Raw genomic sequence first — 18,895 nt, forward strand, 5'->3', positions numbered from 1 at the left:
TGTGTGTGTTAACTATTTAACTGTACTAGAATGCTTAAAAGGCCACTAAAATGTTAAATATCGGATATCTGTATCTGCCAAAAATGTCATATTGGTGCATCACTACTAGTAACCTACTGTCAGTACTGTAATTGCATTTCTATTTTAGTAGCCTGCCTTAGACAATGTTTCAGAATTCGCTGGCAGTCCATCAGTCCATGAATTCAAACGTTCTGCTAACAGGTCCAAAACATTTGCAGTTGCTTTTCAGAAACTTGCTCTTTCAGAAACGGACAGTCCTTTCCCAGATACAGCATACATTACTGCTGAAGAGTAAAACATTCGAACAACACAGTAAATAGACCGATAGTTTACGTGAAATAGTTGACTGTATGGGTAGGCTACGTGAAATAGTTGACTGTATGGGTAGGCTACGTGTGGTGTGCTATAGGAACATGACATCATTGCGCATCTTAGAACGTATACCAAGGCAGACCATAGAAACCCAGTAATCTATCCAGTAATCTATACTACATATTGAACAACAATTAGTTGTTTGCATGCCGTGGCCTAATGCCAATAGTCCCAAATAATACCGCAAATAAAGCCAAGGACGTTATTGTCAACATAAAAGGTAAATGCAGGGAGTTTTTCTCGTTCACCCACGCACAGTTTTATGATAGGTCTGATTTATAGCCGGAAACATGCTTATGTATGGTATGGCATGTGCCAAGTGTATAATTCCTAATATTTATGTATGTGAGCAGACTTTTCAGAAATGGTGCACGCAGAAATGTGTGACATTTACGCTATAAATGAGCGTAACGTTTATAAATGAGGCCCCTGGACGGTGTGTCTCCTCCAATATCTTTGTTTGCAGCTGAAAGACAAATCACAGCTCTTTTATTGCACATGGCCAGGGTTGCACAACTGTCCTTGAAAACCGTGGTGGTGAAAGGCAGCAACCAACGCAGCAACCTACAGTAGCCTACCAACTGGGAACGGATGTCAGTTCAAAGTCTAGTTTTGATTTACATTTGGTTGAGTTGTCAGCTAATGTAAATTCACCACGTCACCATGTCATTGGATTTAGGTAAAACAGTCGGGTGAAAAAAAATACTAAATTCCCTTACTTTAGGTTTTCCACCTTGTTTGAACAGTCATCACATTTACTTTTTAGGTTGAAATGAAGCAGAAACAACCAGTTTTTGCCCAGTGGGTGCACATGTGACCCTGGACAAAGCATCCACTTGTATTATTAGTATGTATATATGTGTGTGTGTGTGTGTGTGTGTGTGTGTGTGTTTTGCCCAGTGTGCTATGTGCCCCCTCCTCGCCTTATAATGGACTCATAACAAACTTCAACCTTTCAAACTCCCTTATCAGTGTGAATACATGTCTGGCGCCACCATTTCGAACTAACAAAATTATTATTGGTCCAAAGAAACACAAGTCTTTATGGACAACATATGTGCTGCTGTGTTTAACTGGATGCACATTTTGAAATAAATATTTGATGTTTCAGACAGCGCATTCGAACTCAGAATGGAATAGTCTGCCCGGGAATAAGCTACTACAGAGCGCAAGAGAAGTTTTGAACACACAAACCTGACGGTTTATTTGAACTTTTACCTGACAGACAAATGACCAAAAGAGAAACATGCTGAGTAAAGACCTTCCGGACATTGAGGTACATGATTTTATAGTTGTTCATCTGTTTTATTCACTTGCAATCTCAATTTGCGACCCCTGGTTTTGGGAGTGAGGTGTCTTTTTGCTTTACTTTTTATGCGCAGTGTTTAGCCTACCTGCTTGAGCCATGTTGTAAATAAATCTGGGTTGACAAACTGCTAGAATTAGATAGATTGGAGCAGCGAGCAGGAATTTACAAATTAGCCTACTCTTCAGGTTTGACAATTTATAGAGGTATTTTTTGGGGGGATTTTTTATTACTTGTTTTTTTAGGCTGCATGGAGAAAGAGAACTTACCTTAAAATAGTGTACTGTGTACATGACACTGCAACAAAATGTCCCCATGGGGACAATAAAGTCAGTCAGTAAGTAAGGTAGTAAGTAGTGTTATTTTGAGCAAGGTGTTAGATAAAGTAACACCAGGAGACCCTTTCTTCAGTCTAAGAGAGCACATGCAAGCTTTGTGCGGATGTTTGCCGACTACTTTGCCATCTTTTCCTTATGTGATAGACTCACACACTTGTTCAGGCAATGCAATTGTAAAAAATAAATGAATAAACCAGCTACAATGCTACAGCTTCTCATCAGCTAGCACGAGAATTCATTCTTCCTTCTCATACTAGCCAATCATTCTGTAGCTACCACTGCAGTTTCAGCACCATGGACTGCGCAAGGGCAGCCAGATGCATGATTACATTATGCCTATCTATTTTGATGGGGGGAAAAATATTTACAAACCAAACCAATAATTTTATCAACACCATGCATAGGCCACTTTTACTAAAGGCAAAACAGCTTATGTAGACTGAACCAACAAAAAACAGGAATAAGGATATTTTGTATCTGCCATTTGACCAGAAGGCCGAGTATAATCCATGCCTGTAAATTAGTATGACTCACCTTGCAAATACTGTAATCAATGATGGGACATAGGCCTACATAACCTCTAAAAAATATGAGCTTTATACAATAATATCTGGTATTACTGAATACATCATTGTATTAAACCAACCCAAGACATGCCACTGGATGGGCATGCATAACATCCTTTGACAATACCTACACCTCTGCCTAGGTGACATGTAGACTTCCTTTTATTGAAGACATTTGAATGGAGAGTGTGCCGGGGTAAGTGACGGCCTCCATTAGCATTTCTATTAATGGCTGTTATGACAACACTCATGTGACCTTGGCTGTGTCAGGGTGCGCTTAAGACGTGGTCTAAATGACTCCTGTCAGCTGTCGAAAATACCCCACTAAATGTCATCATAACGGCCGTCTGCGGGGCAATTAAACCGGCCGTTCATCTTGTGCTGCGCTGGAGACGTCTCGTTTTAATATCCTGCCTTTGTGAGAAAGCTAAACGTGCACCTTTGTGTGTGCTCATGGATTCATTAAAAATGTCTAGGATGGCCATCAGTGTTCGTTAGAAATTAGATTAATGTGTCCGCTTACAGAAAGGTCTATACACTTTATGTCTGGCCCTGAACCCTGCCAGGCCAGCCTACAGAACAGGACTATCAAGTCAAGTGCAGGGACAGGATATTGGCAACATAGGCACCAAAAATTGCCATTTAAATGATGACAAGGAAACGTGTGTCTCGCAGACATCCGCCTCAGTGTCAACGTCTAGGATTTTAACGGCTGTAAGTCTAAGCATGAAACCCCTTAGAATAATCCTACAAGTGTTGGAGGCACTGCACGTTTTATACCCCAGCTGAGTGATCACCCACGTGATATATATACCGCACTTTTAATGTCGGCCTATAAGCTTAATGTTCCACAACGTCCCTCCACCGTTGTTCAGCTTATTGTATGCCACTCATTGATAATGTATGGCAATGGTGACACTATACCCATGATGTGTTGTATATTTAACCCAAGGATATGTAACCCAGTGATTTAACCATTTGAGTAAAGCATAGCATAGGGCTATAGGGTGGGTATCTATCACAAAAACATTAACTTACACATCTTACACATTTGTCAAAGAGCATAAAGTCCGAAAGAGAGAATGCTAGTCGAGGTTCAGGTGATGCAGGCGGGATGCACAGGCGTTGCATCAGAGTGTGCTTGGAGATAAGAGGTCATGAACCGATAGCCAAGCTAATCTTTATCTTATCTCTTCAACAATAACCAAGAGGACATTTTAATTTCCTGGAATGTTCTGTTTCGGGCGTATTGTGGCGTTGTGATCGTCAAGTGTCTGCTGACCTGTTTGTAGAGGTCTGAACATGATTTGACACTATAAAGACCCCAAGAACTATCTGCTTACCTTGGCATTAGGGACGTTCTGACAAGGTCAAAATAGCTTTCTAACAGTCTCTCATTTGACAGATGTTCCCAGCTAGGGATGGTACCATGACATGGATGTAACATTTTCTCTTTGAACGTTCCGATAACCCATTCTAGAAATGCACCCAAACAATTGTTGCAGGAACGTTCACTGTTTGCTGGGAAGTTTTTACAGTGATTCTGTCAATGATTCTCCTCTTATCCCTTTTAAACGTGATTCTTCATGGTGATTACCTGACACATACACTTATTTCTCTTAATCTCGCTCTACCTATCGCAGAACTTTTAACCTATTGGAATCAGTGGCTCTATATTGTGGCAGCGCCAAAGAACCACTGACATGTAAATAGATGGCCTAGCAAATGTAGCTCCTGGGTAAGTTCACTTTGATTGCTCTGTTAATCAATCAGCAAGTCACAGATCATTCCAGGACTTGCCAACATGAGACTGCCCCCCCCCATCACCCCATCTCTCCCACTCCTCCGCCCATCTTCTTATCTCTCTTTCTCTCTCTCCGCCCAACAGTGAGCTAAATCACACATCATCCGTCTTCTGCTGTCCCCTTTTCCTTTAGTTAAATAATTCCCCTGAACACAGGTGACAGCCCTCCTCCTCCTCCCGGTATCGTGTGTTTAAGTACCCTCTGGCCCAGCTTGTGAGGTCAGGGACGTGTGGTGCTCTGAACTTCTGCACCGCAACTCTTCCCACCCTCAACTCAGCCCTCCTCCTCATGCAAGATAAGGTCCCCTTGGCTGGGGCAGTTATCCAATCACAATCATGTTCTTTTTCTTGCAATTTGAAAGAGTATATTTGGATTTCTGTTTACAATAATAGAGCCACTATATTTTACTATGTGCAACTGGAGAGAACAAACTTAATATTGATTCAAGCATGCTTTCTCCCCCTAGGCGAGAAATGCTACGTTGCTTTAGCCTATAAACTGGTTTCAATCGAATTGGGCCTTTGGCCTTGGACCATGTCCTTTAGTTGTGCGATTTTGTTAGATTTAATTTCCCCATTCTAGTTAAATACAGCGATATTCAGGGATGAACCCAAGCAGGACAGCCTACACTCCCCATAACCTGTATCACTGCGTCAGATGTTGGAACTGAATTAATATTGCCGAATGCCCCCAGTGCAGTGCAGTAGGATACTGTTGCTTTATCTCACCCATGGCGGATCAATATGTGGAAATTCATCTATCGATTTCCAGGTGAAGACACAGGGCAATAAGACAGTGAATTGCCAGCTGATGTTTAACTATCCAGCTCCGGGGAGGAAATATGCTACTTTTATGAAAGACTAGAATCTCTGAGGGAGTGGCTGGGGTCTCTTGTACTGATCTCTGGGCATTCTGAGACCTTAGTCAAGTTTGTTTGAAGTATGATGCTATTCAAAATGGCATTCGGGGAAATTGGAGGGAGACTGACAGAGCTCTTTGTTTGCACTGTGCTATTCTTCATACCCCCTCAGTTTCATGAAGTTGAACCTAAAAGTAAGATAAAAAATACCATACTGCAATAGCCTATTACTAGGATCATTGGTGTCCAACTAAAATGATCTCTGAATGTATGTAGGCTACACCTATGAGTGAACAATGACTTATATATACACTAAATTACTTATAGGGGTTGCAGTGTTGAGCCCCCCCCCCCCTGCCAACACACACACCCCTACTCAGGTTTTGTCTTTATTTTGCTATTTTGTAGAATAATAGTGAAGACATCAAAACTATGAAATAGCACATATGGAATCATGTACTAACCAAAATAGTGTTAAACAACTCAAAATATGTTTTATTCTTGAGATTCTTCAAAGTAGCCACCCATTGCCTTGATGGCAACTTTACACACTCTTGGCATTCTCTCAACCAGCTTCATGGGATAGTCACCTGGAATGCATTTCAATTAACAGGTGTGCCTTGTTAAAATTCCATTTGTGGAATTTCTTTCCTCCTTAGTGCGTTTGAGCCAGTCAGTTGTGTTATGACAAGATAGGGGTGGTAAACAGAAGAAGCCTTATTTGGTAAAAGACCAAGTCCATATTATCGCAAGAACAGCTCAAATAAGCAAAGAGAAACGACAGTCCATCATTACTTTAAGACATGAAGGTCAGTCAATCTGGAAAATGTCAAGAACTTTGAAAGTCTCTTCAAGTGCAGTCACAAAAACCATCAAGAGCTATGATGAAACTGGCTCTCATGAGGACCATCACAGGAGTTACAGAGTTACATCTGCTGCAGAGGATAAGTTCATTAGAGTTAACTCTTGCAGCCCAAACAAATACTTTACAGAGTTCAAGTAACAGACACAACTCAACATCAACTGTTCAGAGGAGACTGCGTGAATCAGGCCTTCATGGTCGAAATGCTGCAAAGAAACCACTACTAAAAGACCAATAATAAGAAGAGACTTTCTTGGGCTAAGATCCACAAGCAATGGACATTAGACCGGTGGAAATCTGTCCTTTGGTCTGATGGATCCTTAGTGAGACTATCATTTCTCTTTCAACACGACAATGACCCATGGGCTATTTGACCAAGAAGCAGAGTGATGGAGTGCTGCATCAGATGACCTGGCCTCCACAAACACCCAACCTCAACCCAATTGAGATGGTTTGGGATGAGTTGGACCGCAGAGTGAATGAATAGCAGCCAACAAGTGCTCAGCATATGTGGGAACACCTTCAAGACTGTTCAAGACTCATGAAGCTGGTTGAGAGAATGCCAAGTGTGTGCAAAGCTGTCAGCCCTCAGAGAGTGGCTACTTTGAAGAATATCAAATTGAAAATATTTTCTTTTGTTTAGCACTTTTTTGTTTACTAATTTATTCCATTTGTGTTGTTTCCTAGTTTTGATGTCTTCACTATTATTCTACAATGTATTTTTTTTTTAAATAAGAAAAACCCTTGAATGAGTAGGTGTGTCCAAACCTTTGACTGGCACTATATATGTGAATCACCAACTGGATTCAGTCTTATGTAGCAAAATATTTTACATTGGATAAAAAGAGAGACTCAGACAAAATGGTATATCATACACAACATTTTTGAGGAACAATGGGAAAGTAATTCTGCTCTGAAAGTTGATACAGTTGTCAACTCACCTTTGGGAAAAGGGCATTTGAAAATTTTGGTACCTACTGGAGAGCTCTCCTTTGTCTACACCCATTATGCATTGTTCACACCCTCTTAAGCCAGCCTCACCCATCTCTTTAAAGATTCACATGAGGTCATGTGCTAAACAGTGAGTATTGTAGTAAAGATTAAGACTAAAAGTGGTAGTAGCCTGTAATAAAGAAACATTCCAGGTAAACAGAAAGTGTCCAGATAAAAATATGTTATAAATATTAGATAATACTTACCCAGACACACTTGTCTAAATTGATGGGTCATGTAAAAGAAATGCTAGAACCCCCAGCCACATCCAGTGGTGGAAAAAGTACTTGTCATACTTGAGTAAAAGTATAAATCATTTCAAATTCCTTAGATTAAACGAGACGGCACAATTATTTTCTCTCTTTTTTTATTGACTGATAGCCAGGGGCACACTCCAACACTCAGGCATAATTTACAAACTAAGCATTTGTGTTTAGTGAGTCTGCCAGATCAGAAGCAGTAGGGATGTTCTCTTGACAAGTGTGTGAATTGGACAATTTTCCTGTCAACATGTAACAAGTCCTTTTGGGTGTCAGGGAAATTGTATGGAGTAGAAAGTAGTACATTATTTTATTTCGGAATGTAGTGAAGTAAAAGTAAAAGTTGCCAAAAATATAAATAGTAATGAACAGATACCCCCCCCCCCAAAAAAAAATAATTAAGTAGTACTTTAAAGTATTTGACCACTGCCCAAATGCCTTCACACCAGTACATTAGTATACTTTATATACTGTTACACACGCACTTATCACATAGTATTCCATACATAAGTTAAGGCCATGCAACCTGAGTTGAAACCTGAGTGAGGTGCACATGTACAGTACATAAACAAATGCATGCACCATATAATTATGTGGATGCACCATATATTTATGTGGATGCACCATATAATTATGTGGATGCACCATATATTTATGTGGATTCACCATATATTTATGTGGATTCACCATATATTTATGTGGATGCACCATATATTTATGTGGATGCACCATATATTTATGTGGATTCACCATATATTTATGTGGATTCACCATATATTTATGTGGATGCACCATATATTTATGTGGATTCACCATATATTTATGTGGATTCCCCATATATTTATGTGGATTCACCATATATTTATGTGGATGCACCATATATTTATGTGGATGCACCATATATTTATGTGGATTCACCATATATTTATGTGGATGCACCATATATTTATGTGGATTCACCATATATTTATGTGGATGCACCATATATTTATGTGGATTCACCATATATTTATGTGGATTCACCATATATTTATGTGGATGCACCATATATTTATGTGGATTCACCATATATTTATGTGGATTCACCATATATTTATGTGGATGCACCATATATTTATGTGGATTCACCATATATTTATGTGGATGCACCATATATTTATGTGGATGCACCATATATTTATGTGGATTCACCATATATTTATGTGGATGCACCATATATTTATGTGGATGCACCATATATTTATGTGGATTCACCATATATTTATGTGGATGCACCATATATTTATGTGGATGCACCATATATTTATGTGGATTCACCATATATTTATGTGGATGCACCATATATTTATGTGGATGCACCATATATTTATGTGGATTCACCATATATTTATGTGGATGCACCATATATTTATGTGGATGCACCATATATTTATGTGGATTCACCATATATTTATGTGGATGCACCATATATTTATGTGGATTCACCATATATTTATGTGGATTCACCATATATTTATGTGGATTCACCATATATTTATGTGGATTCACCATATATTTATGTGGATTCACCATATATTTATGTGGATTCACCATATATTTATGTGGATGCACCATATATTTATGTGGATGCACCATATATTTATGTGGTGGACACTTGATATTGTTGTGGTATGTCACAAAATCATGTTACGTCCACACATATCAATATTCATTTTATATTTAGAAGTCTTGCTAAGTGGATGGGTCTCTACAGAAGGTTTAAACGGTACAGCCAAATGGTTACTTGCATAATAGCAATATCAGAAATAGATCACGTCAAAATCAACTATACAGTATGTACAAGAACAATATCAATAACGATATCAGTGATGGACGATGTAGTTACTGTATATGCATAAAATCAGGGGTAAAGTGGCTGAGCAGCAGGATAACAAAAAAATGTGTAGCAGCAACTTACGTGTTAGGAGAGAGTCATTTGAATAGAGGCACTGCAGATAGTGCTGATGACTGGTCCGTCCGAACCACGAATGAACAAGGGAATCTATATTCGGGGAGCCTGTTTCTGTCCTGCCCTTGACTTAGTTGCAAAACTCCCTGATCTTCTCAAAAATATAAGTTTGTCTAGCTGTGTCCAGTTCAGGTCGTGCTTGTACATGTAGAACATCTATGGGAGGAAGGATGTCAGCGTTGCGCAGCAGCTGAAACCTGGTCCCGACAGTCCGAAATCTCCTTGGCGACAACACCAGGCTACAAAGCTGTAAAACAGGGAATAACAACAACAACAAATCAGAAGCCATTACAACCCTGCACAACATCAATTCACCTCACAAGTTTAGATAAGAAGAATAACCTCATGCAATGCAATGAAAATGATTTTCACCTGAAGTGCTGGTACTGCTTGATCTGTGGCAGCGGCCTGAAGTACGGAGTGTTGTTGCCAGCCGTAGCTTTCCACCAGCACCGTACCATCCTCCAGTCCAACCAGCTGTGGGATGTTGACCCCTGTCACAGTGCTGTCCTTCACAACACCAGCAATCTCAGACAGTGTTCACTCTGGTCTTTCTGAAGCGCTGCTTGTTGAGGCCGAAGCACCAGTCGGGGGCAAACTTGGTGTGGCCTGTGATCAGGAAGTGAAGGTCCAGACTGTGGTGGAGCTTGTGCATTGTCCGCCAGGCACAATACCAGAGCACAAACTTGTTATTGTTTTGGCCACTGCAGTTATCGCAATTCAGGTGCACACGTATTTCCCCAATTTCGTAGTTGGTGAAGAAATGGTGCATGTACTGTTGTTGATGACTGCGCTGCTGCCTTTGCTTGCATGGGCCAGCTCTCTTTTTGATGGGAGGCATTAGACCATTCTTCTTGGGTTTGACTGGTGGAGGAGAGTCAGGCGTGTTCTACGGATGCTGAAAGACAAGTTCCAGATACATATATTTTAGCATGATTATACAATCGATGCGAAATGGCATTCTGAGATAATGTTAATGTTACTGTTCCCACTACAATAACAAAAAAATACTTAAATACTTATGATTTTGTCCTTGAAGCATTTATTTGAAATACTGTAGAATTCCATTCATTCCTATGGAGGACTGCTCCTACTGTGGAGTGCCAATATGGCCGATTGGTGGCTTCAAGCCGCTCAATGGCCGAAACATTAGCATCAGCAGTCCAGTGTTTAAATATCACTGCTAAACGGCTGACATCGCTTCCTAATTTCTGCAGTGTGTGATTGTGATTTTACTGACTCTGTGGAATTAGTGATGTGGGTGCCGGGTGTGATCAGTGGAGACTGATAAAGTCAGCCTCCACTGCTCCTCATGGGACTGCGAGGAAAGGAGAATATAATTGTGTTTAAAATTGTATCTGGATTCCTCCTGCGGGAATGGTTTTCTCTATCCTAAAGGCATAGCAAGACACTTCCCCAAATTATTTGTTTGATAATGTATTCTTACTCTTTAATAAAATAGAGGGCTGTTATCAATATCATATAATATTAATGAAAGCTATTTTCAGAACTGTGCTTGGTTCATTTTCTGGTGTTTTTAGGGTGTAGCCTAACTATAGAAATGAATGAAACTTGAATCATAGGCAAAGTCTGATAAAGAATACAACAAATGCCCCGCATCTCAAGATAATACAACTGTTTCCACACAACAGGCACTGTGCCATAGGCAGAATACAGCGTGTACTCTCTATACGTCCCTTACATACATTGATAGTGGCTTTAATAATAGATTCACTTCAGTTTCTCACTGAAGTGCAAATTGTTGCTTCAGGTTTGGCTGACCTGTTCATTCCCCCACTGAAACCTAAGAAAGAAAATATCTTGCAGATAGCAGCCCCGTTTCATTGTTGTTGTTTGTGTCATGACCTGAAAAACATTCAGACATTGACAAGACAAAAAAGTTATTTCTGAAACATTTGATAACAGCGTACCACAATTTACACTCTACTTATAAACGTACTAAGAGCTGTAGGGCTTTCATCCGAGTTCATTGGTATGCGGGTCTCTGTTGAATGACATCTTGGATCTGCTTGCTTTGTGTTTCAAGCTTTAATGGTATTATCCGGCTGGCACCCGCCTCACAAGCTGCCTTCAAGTCTCAGTTCAGCACCAGGACCAAAAGTGGCTCATTTCAATTTGCGCTTGGCCTTTCTGTTCTTCCCTTTATCTGATTGTGATAGTCGTGTGTACTGAAACTAATGCAGACATGGTTCCCCTTCACCCTACAAAGAGCATGAAATGAGTATTAGTGTGCCAGTGATAGCTGTTTCCTTTTCTGTTTATGCCCCCCACTTCCCTCCTCTCCCTCAGTTAGCTTGGCTGTTAATTGTGTTTGCCATCTGAACAGAGGACCCTGCTCTACATTTGTGTCCATCTTGAAAGACTTGCTCATACCATGATCATTTGACTGGCAACCGTGAATCAATGGGCAATGGGTATTCAGAGAACGATACCTCACAGGATGAGAATCTAGTACTCAGCCTCAATGTGGGTCTTGTTTCACGGTGCATTTGCCTGCTTGGGAATTATGGATTAGATGAATGTGTTGTGTAATTAATACAGGTTGATATTACAATCCGATGGTGTTTTAGCACAATAAGTGTTAAAGGGAAAATCCATTAAAGAACTGTCTTTGAGCATTTTTGTATTAGTCCACTGTTGATACAGTCCCATAATATTTTGCATGTCAGCAGTCAAGTTTTCAAGATATTGGACCTTCAAGAAGCAAAGTGTCACAGGCTACATTTTAAAATGATTTACTTTATGATTATTTTTTTAGTGTAGAAATTGACATTTTCTCTCCATATAAAAATGTAGCCTAAAGGTAAACATATGCTATACTAAAACACACAAAAAATATCCTTCTTACCATTAACGATTCGGCCTAAAACAATTCCTATGTGCCTTAATGCTCTCTCCTTTTTACGTCTCTGTTTCTTCCAATATAACCTGCATTTCCTCACATGTACTACTCTCAAACCCACTCAAGACTGAGACCTTTGTGGTGTTGCAACCCACTCTCACAGCTTATTGTGAATCAGACACGAATTGTCTATTTCACAATAGTGTGTTGGGTCAATAAGCCGCCCTGTGTTAATGAGCCATGCTCAATGTGCCACAGAGTATCCTGTCTCTGAACCCGAGGGTGCAGACCCACGCTGCCATCCACTCAACGGGCGCCAAGAAGACAGAAAGGAAACACTGGAAGAGAAACCCAGAGAAGAGCTGTGATGTAAGTCTGACATCTTTCCTTCCTCTATACAAACTGTTTTTCATTATGCTCCATGTTCATCTCTAGGGCCAGACATTTTTCCTGACCCTGTGACCCACCCCAGAAAAAACTGTAGGCCCAGGAAAAATAGCTAGGGCCCAAAGTTTTTTCTGGAGAGGTCACTTAGTGAGAAAAAAAAGCCCTGATCTGATGATGTAGTTACATTCATATCCCAATCATTCTTAATGTCACGCTTCCCTCTTCAGTCCTCATTGAAATATTTTGGAGTGCCTATCAACAGCCTGAAGTATCAGCTTTAATGGGACATGAATCAGAAAGACCATACCCAGCAGCTGCTGCCCTAAATCGGTTAAATATTGCACATTTCCTCTGCTTATCGTCTCATAGCTCTAGCCTCAGTCAAGGCTCAAAACCATTTTCAAATTCACATTTTTTATGCTTTTCCCCTCTGCCGTATGGCGATTGTTCTAATAAATAGAACAATCTCGTTTCCATAGAAACCCATATTAATAAGATGCTTATATTATGTCGGCAATTCCCAACACTAAGCATTTTGTCTAATTATTAATAATAGGGTCTCTAGATGTTGAATTAGACAAATCCTTTGCAGACTATAAATGCAACACTGGTAATTTCAGTGAAAATGTCATTGGTTATCCCAGTGGCGACCTGTGCTGGCGGTTGTAATTGGAAATGTAATTACAGTATATTGTATTGTATAGCACAAATGAGCTCGGCTAACATGTTAGACTTTACAGAATCAAGTCCTAAATCATAAACATTACAGCCTTTTCAGCTGTCCACTGCACTTCACTCTCAACATGTTAAATTGGCATTGGCAAGGTTTTTTTTTTTTAAATGAAAAGCTTGTGCCTCTTTGTAACCCCCCCGGGCGAGATGTCACAGAGGTGTTGGTTTTGTAAGGGCTAATTCTATTAAGGCAGACTGGCAAGTGTATTCATTGTGTTATCCAAGAGGTCAAAGGGCAAGGTTGATTGGGGGGGGGGAGGTAATTGCACATGGGAAGAAAATCTCTACCTGCCATAACAGGATAGCGCAGCAATAGCAGGACCCTCCAAAACAGCGGATTACAATATGCAGACTAATATGGGTTCCCTGAGGGAAGGGAATGAGGAAGCGAGAGCAACAAGATGTTTGAACGGGAACACATGGAGTGTTTTGGTGTTGATTTTTCCAAACACGTTATTATTAGTTCATCCTAAAGCACAAACATAATATAATAGTCACAATTGAAGTACTGTTAACGCAGCTTTTAATGTTATTCCTAGCAGCACCACGACAAAGCTCAATATATTACACTTTGAATGTGGGGTAGGAAAGAAAACGTGTATGCATTTAAAAGTACAGTCGCTAGTGAAAGTCTACACAACCCTTGCACAGTCTTCACATTTATCTGCTTTAAAATTAAATCTAACAATGGATTAAATTAGATTTTTTCCCCCTATCGATGTACACAACCTACTCCACATTTTCAAAGTGAAAGAACAATTCTAGAACATTTTCCTATCGCTTACTAATACTAAATACTAAATACTAATACTAAATACTAAATGAGGATGTATTGATTGCGTACGTCTTCACAGCCTTGAGATTATACTTGGTGAAGCACATTTGGCAGCCAATACAGCTGTGAATAATTTTAAATATCATTCTACCATCCAAAAAAACGAATCTTAGAGCAACACAGTGAGCTCTATTTTCATGTCATCTGACCAGAGCACCGGTTCATATCCAAGTGTCAATGCCGTTTAGCAAACTCCAGCCATTTACATTTGTTGGACGACATGAAAATAGAGCTCTTTGGCCACACACACTAGTGGTGGGTTTGGAGTCGAAAAGAGAATGCATGAGCAGAAAAGAACCCCATACATACTGTAAAATATGGTGGTGGAGCTTTGATGTTATGGGGCTAATATCCTTTCACTGGTCCTGGGGCCTTTGCTGAGGTCAATGACATCATGAACTTTACCCAGTACCAGGATATGTTAGCCAAAAACCTTGTTGCCTCTGCCAGGAGGCTGAAACTTGGCCGCAAGTGGATCTTCCAGCAACACAATCACCCCAAGAACACGTCAAAATCCACAAAGAAATGTTTAATTGGTCACAAAAAAATCTACATTTTGCAGTGGCAATCTCGTTCCAGGACTTGAAATCCATTGAAAACCTGTGGTTTGAATTGAAGAGGGAAGTCCATAAGAGCAGACAAAGGATTTCAAGGATCTGGAAGGATTCTGTATGGAGGACTGTTCTAAGATCCCTCCCAATGAGTTCTCCAATCTCATATAAAAGTTTAGAAAAAGGCTCAGTGCCATTATCCTCGCAAGGTGAGTTATTGAAAGGGATTGAAAACAAGGGTGTCAATCATTTTGACCCCTACCTTTTCGCAACAAATATTATATTACTTGTTAAACAAAGTCTCTTTCTCCAAGCAATTGTATTGGTATAAAATAATATAATTTTAGTAAATATTATCTTAACTCTATTTCTTGAACTGCATTGGTTGGTTAAAGGCTCGTCTTTAAGCATTTCACGGTAAGGTCTACTCCACCTATTGTGTTCGGTGCGTGTGACAAATAAAATTTGATTTGATCGTCACTTTACCCTTACCTATATGTACATATTACCTCAATTACCTCAACTAACCTGCACATTGACTCGGTACTCCCTGTACATAGCCTCGTTATTGTGATTTTATTGTTGCTCTAATATTTATTTATTTTGTTTATTTAGTAAAGATTTGTCTTCACTCTTATTTTTCTTTAAACTGCATTGATGGTTAAGGGTTAGGGCATGTGACATAACATTTGATTTGAATTTCACTTTCATTTTTTGCATACAATACAGCTCAGTATTTGAATGATATACAGTCATTTTCACTCATCTTTATCAAGGTTGTCAATAATGTCAGACCTCACTGTATATCCATTGTTTTTTATCAGAATTCCTCAAGCTCAGTTGGTTGGGAATCATTGATGGGCAGCAATATTCAAACCTTGTTTGCAGATTTAAGTCGGGGCGGAGTCTGGACCATTCAGAAACACTCCACACCTCTTTGCCATTCAAATGTGTGTAATTGTCCCGCAGAAAAAAATTAACTTCTATCCCAGGGTTAGGTCTTCAGATGAGTTAGGGGGGGTTTACCTGGGCTTTGCTCCTTTCATATTTATTTTGCTCCTAACAAACTCCTCAGTCCCTGCTGGTGACAAGCAGACTCATAACATGATGCTGCCACCACAATACTTAGAAATACAAATGGATCAACAATATTGCATTCACTCTAGCCTGTGTTTAAAAAAAAACACTCTAAATCTTCCATTCTGTTTGCATCAAGACCGTTAAGTAATACGGCAAGACAACACAGCAGAAATATTCACTTTTTATTCTGATTTAAAAACTACAGATTTGGGTCAAATCCAATACAACACAACACAGAGTGTAACCCAGAGACAATGTTTGAATATAGCTGTCAATTTAATGATTCCCAACCAAATTTACTGAGCTTGAGCAATTTTGACAAAAACAACGGACGAACAGTGCATCTGGAAAGTATTCAGACCCCATTACTTTTTCCACATTTTGTTATGTTACAACCTTATTCTAAAATGGATTAAATCGTTTTTTTCCCTCATCAACCAGCAACCTAAAATTTTGCACATTTCTACAAACATTTTATCTGAAATATAACATTTACATAAGTATTCAGACCCTTTACTTAGTACCTCGAGTCTTCTTGGGTATGACACTACAAGCTTGGCACACCTGTATTTGGGGAGTTTCTCCCATTCCTCTCTGCAGATCCTTTCAAGCTCAGTCAGGTTGGATGGGGAGCGTTGCTTCACAGCTATTTTCTGGTCTCTCCAGAGATGTTTGATCGGTCCCGGCTCCGGCTGGGCCACACAAGAACATTCAGAGACTTGTCTCGAAGCCAGTCCTGCGTTGTCTTGGCTATGTGCTTAGGGTCATTGTCCTGTTGGAAGGTGAAACTTTGCCCCAGTCTGAGATTCTGAGCGCTCTGTAGCAGGTTTACATCAATCTCTGTACTTTGCTCCGTTATTATTTCCCTTGATCCTGACTAGTCTCCCAGTCCCTGCCGCTGAAAAACATCCCCACAGCATGATGCTGCTGCCACCATGCTTCATGCATGGATGTTGGCAGGTTTCCTCCAGACGTGACGCTTGGCATTCAGGCCAAAGAGTTCAATCTTGGTTTCATCCGACCAGAGAATCTTGTTTCTCATGGTCTGAGTCTTTTAGGTGCCTCTTGGCAAATTCCAAGCGGGCTGTCATGTGCCTTTCACTGAGGAGTGGCTTCCGTCTGGTCACTCTACCATAAAGTCCTGATTGATGGTTGTCCTGAAAGGTTCTCCCATCTCCACAGAGGAACTCTGGAGCTCAGTCAGAGTGACCATGTCATCTCCCTGAAAAAGGCCCTTCTTCCCTTGATTGCTCAGTTTGGACAAGCAGCCAGCTCTAGGAAGGGTCTTGGTTGATCCAAACTTCTTCCATTTAAGAAGAATGGATGATGGAGGCCAATTTCAACCCTGCAGAAATTGATTTGTACCCTTCCCCAGATCTGTGGCTCGATACAATCCGGTCTCGGAGCTCTACGGAAAATTTGCTCTGACATGCACTGTCAACTGTGGGACCTTATATAGACAGGTGTGAGCCTTTCCAAATCATGTCCAATCAATTTAATTTACCACAGGTGGACTCCAAAAAGTTGTAGAAACATCTTAAGGATGATCAATGGAAACAGGATGCACCTGAGCTCAATTTCAAGTCTCATAGCAAATTGTCTGAATGCTTAGGGAAATAAGGTATTTCTGTTTTTTATTTGTAATACATTTCCAACATTTTCTAAAAACGTGTTTTTGCTTTGGTGTTATGGGGTATCTTGTGTAGACTGATATTTTTTTATTTAATACATTTTAGAACAAGGCTGTAACGTAACAAAATTTGGAAAAAGTCAAGGGGCCTGAATACCTTATGTTGCGCTAAGAGTTGCAAAGTCGGTAGAATATTATTCCAAATTATTCACAAGACGTGCACAATCAAGAGATATATATTATTTTTTTTCTATAACATCTTTTACTTTGAGAATGTGGAGTAGGTTGTGTAGATCAGTAGGGGGGGGGGGGGTGTAATTGGATCCCTGTTTAGATTTAAGGCAGCAAAATGTGAAGACTGTGCAAGGGGTGTGTAGACTTTCACTAGGCACCGTGCATATCGATTACCCGAGTGCCTCCGGTGTTTTTAATGGTAGGAGGCAGGAGGAAGAAAATTATATATGCATTGGCTTTATAAAGTCTCCCACCCCACTCCCTACGCAACTCCTCTCCACTCCCTACACAAACTTCTCCCTGCTCTTTAATCAAAAATGGGTCTATTGTGATGGCTGTATTTACTTGAATGGTTTCTCTCTCAAGTCTTTTCTCCCATTGTGCGTCATCAAGAGGATTAAGTCAGTGAACTGAGTCTGGGCCTGAACTGTATTAGGCTATTGGATGAAGGAAACGGCGTATGGTGGACTTTGTATACGTTATAAAATGGATCTCAATAAAAAATCCCCCCAGATAATGTAAACCGTGTCGCGTTACCATGTTAAATAGCACAAATTAATCCTCCTTATTTGAAACAAGGAATTTAAATGTGATTTGATTTGTCACATACACATGGTTAGCAAATGTTAATGGGAGTGCAGTGAAATGCTTGTAATTCATAAGAGGTCTGTAGCTATAGTGCATTACTCAGTGGTCTAATCCTCCTAAAAGGTCATATATATAAATCGTAGTTAATCTCTATGGTAATGTATTAGTTTAGAATGTATTCAGCTGTTATAGTATTTTCATGGCTCTGTTTCGAAGGATGGACTCGTCATCTCATCATGCTACAGTATTTAATATAGAATCTCTCTCTCTCTCTCTCTCTCTCTCCAGAGCTGCGTCAAGTTGGAGAACAACTTCGACGACATCAAGCACACGACTTTGAGCGAACGGGGGGCACTCCGCGAGGCGTTCAGGTGAGAGGAGGAAGCGAGGAGAGGGGGGGGGGGGATCACCATGGAAACATCCCTGTTGCCATGACAGGAGTGGTGATGGAAGGATGGGGATGGGGGGTGGGGGGTGGGGGGGTTCTAAGTCATTCCTCATTATTGGAGGAACAAATGAGTTTCATAGCCACCATTCAGCCTCTCCCTCTCGGAGGGGTGCATTTGTCTGAAGGGGAGGCCTCCCTCGAGGCCAGCGTCTTGGCT

The 18,895-nt window shown here is 40.3% G+C and overlaps 1 protein-coding gene across 2 annotated transcripts in view; it reads left to right on the top strand.

Annotated features, from left to right (window-relative positions):
- The first annotated feature begins 1,371 nt into the window (after window positions 1-1,371).
- Window positions 1,372-18,895, top strand: part of LOC139386594 (dihydropyrimidine dehydrogenase [NADP(+)]) — a 139,163-nt gene continuing 121,639 nt past the window's right edge. Inside the window, exons 1-3 of one of the 2 annotated variants that reach the window (XM_071132277.1) lie at window positions 1,372-1,669; window positions 12,512-12,622; window positions 18,579-18,661. In XM_071132277.1, the coding sequence (XP_070988378.1) occupies window positions 1,640-1,669; window positions 12,512-12,622; window positions 18,579-18,661 (224 nt within the window). In that variant the 5' untranslated portion in view covers window positions 1,372-1,639. The remainder of the gene's footprint in view (window positions 1,670-12,511; window positions 12,623-18,578; window positions 18,662-18,895) is intronic. The other variant, XM_071132278.1, reaches the window with a different exon arrangement.

The sequence above is a fragment of the Oncorhynchus clarkii genome, chromosome 28 (genome assembly GCF_045791955.1).
Source record: "Oncorhynchus clarkii lewisi isolate Uvic-CL-2024 chromosome 28, UVic_Ocla_1.0, whole genome shotgun sequence".
Classification (NCBI taxonomy): Eukaryota; Metazoa; Chordata; class Actinopteri; order Salmoniformes; family Salmonidae; genus Oncorhynchus; species Oncorhynchus clarkii.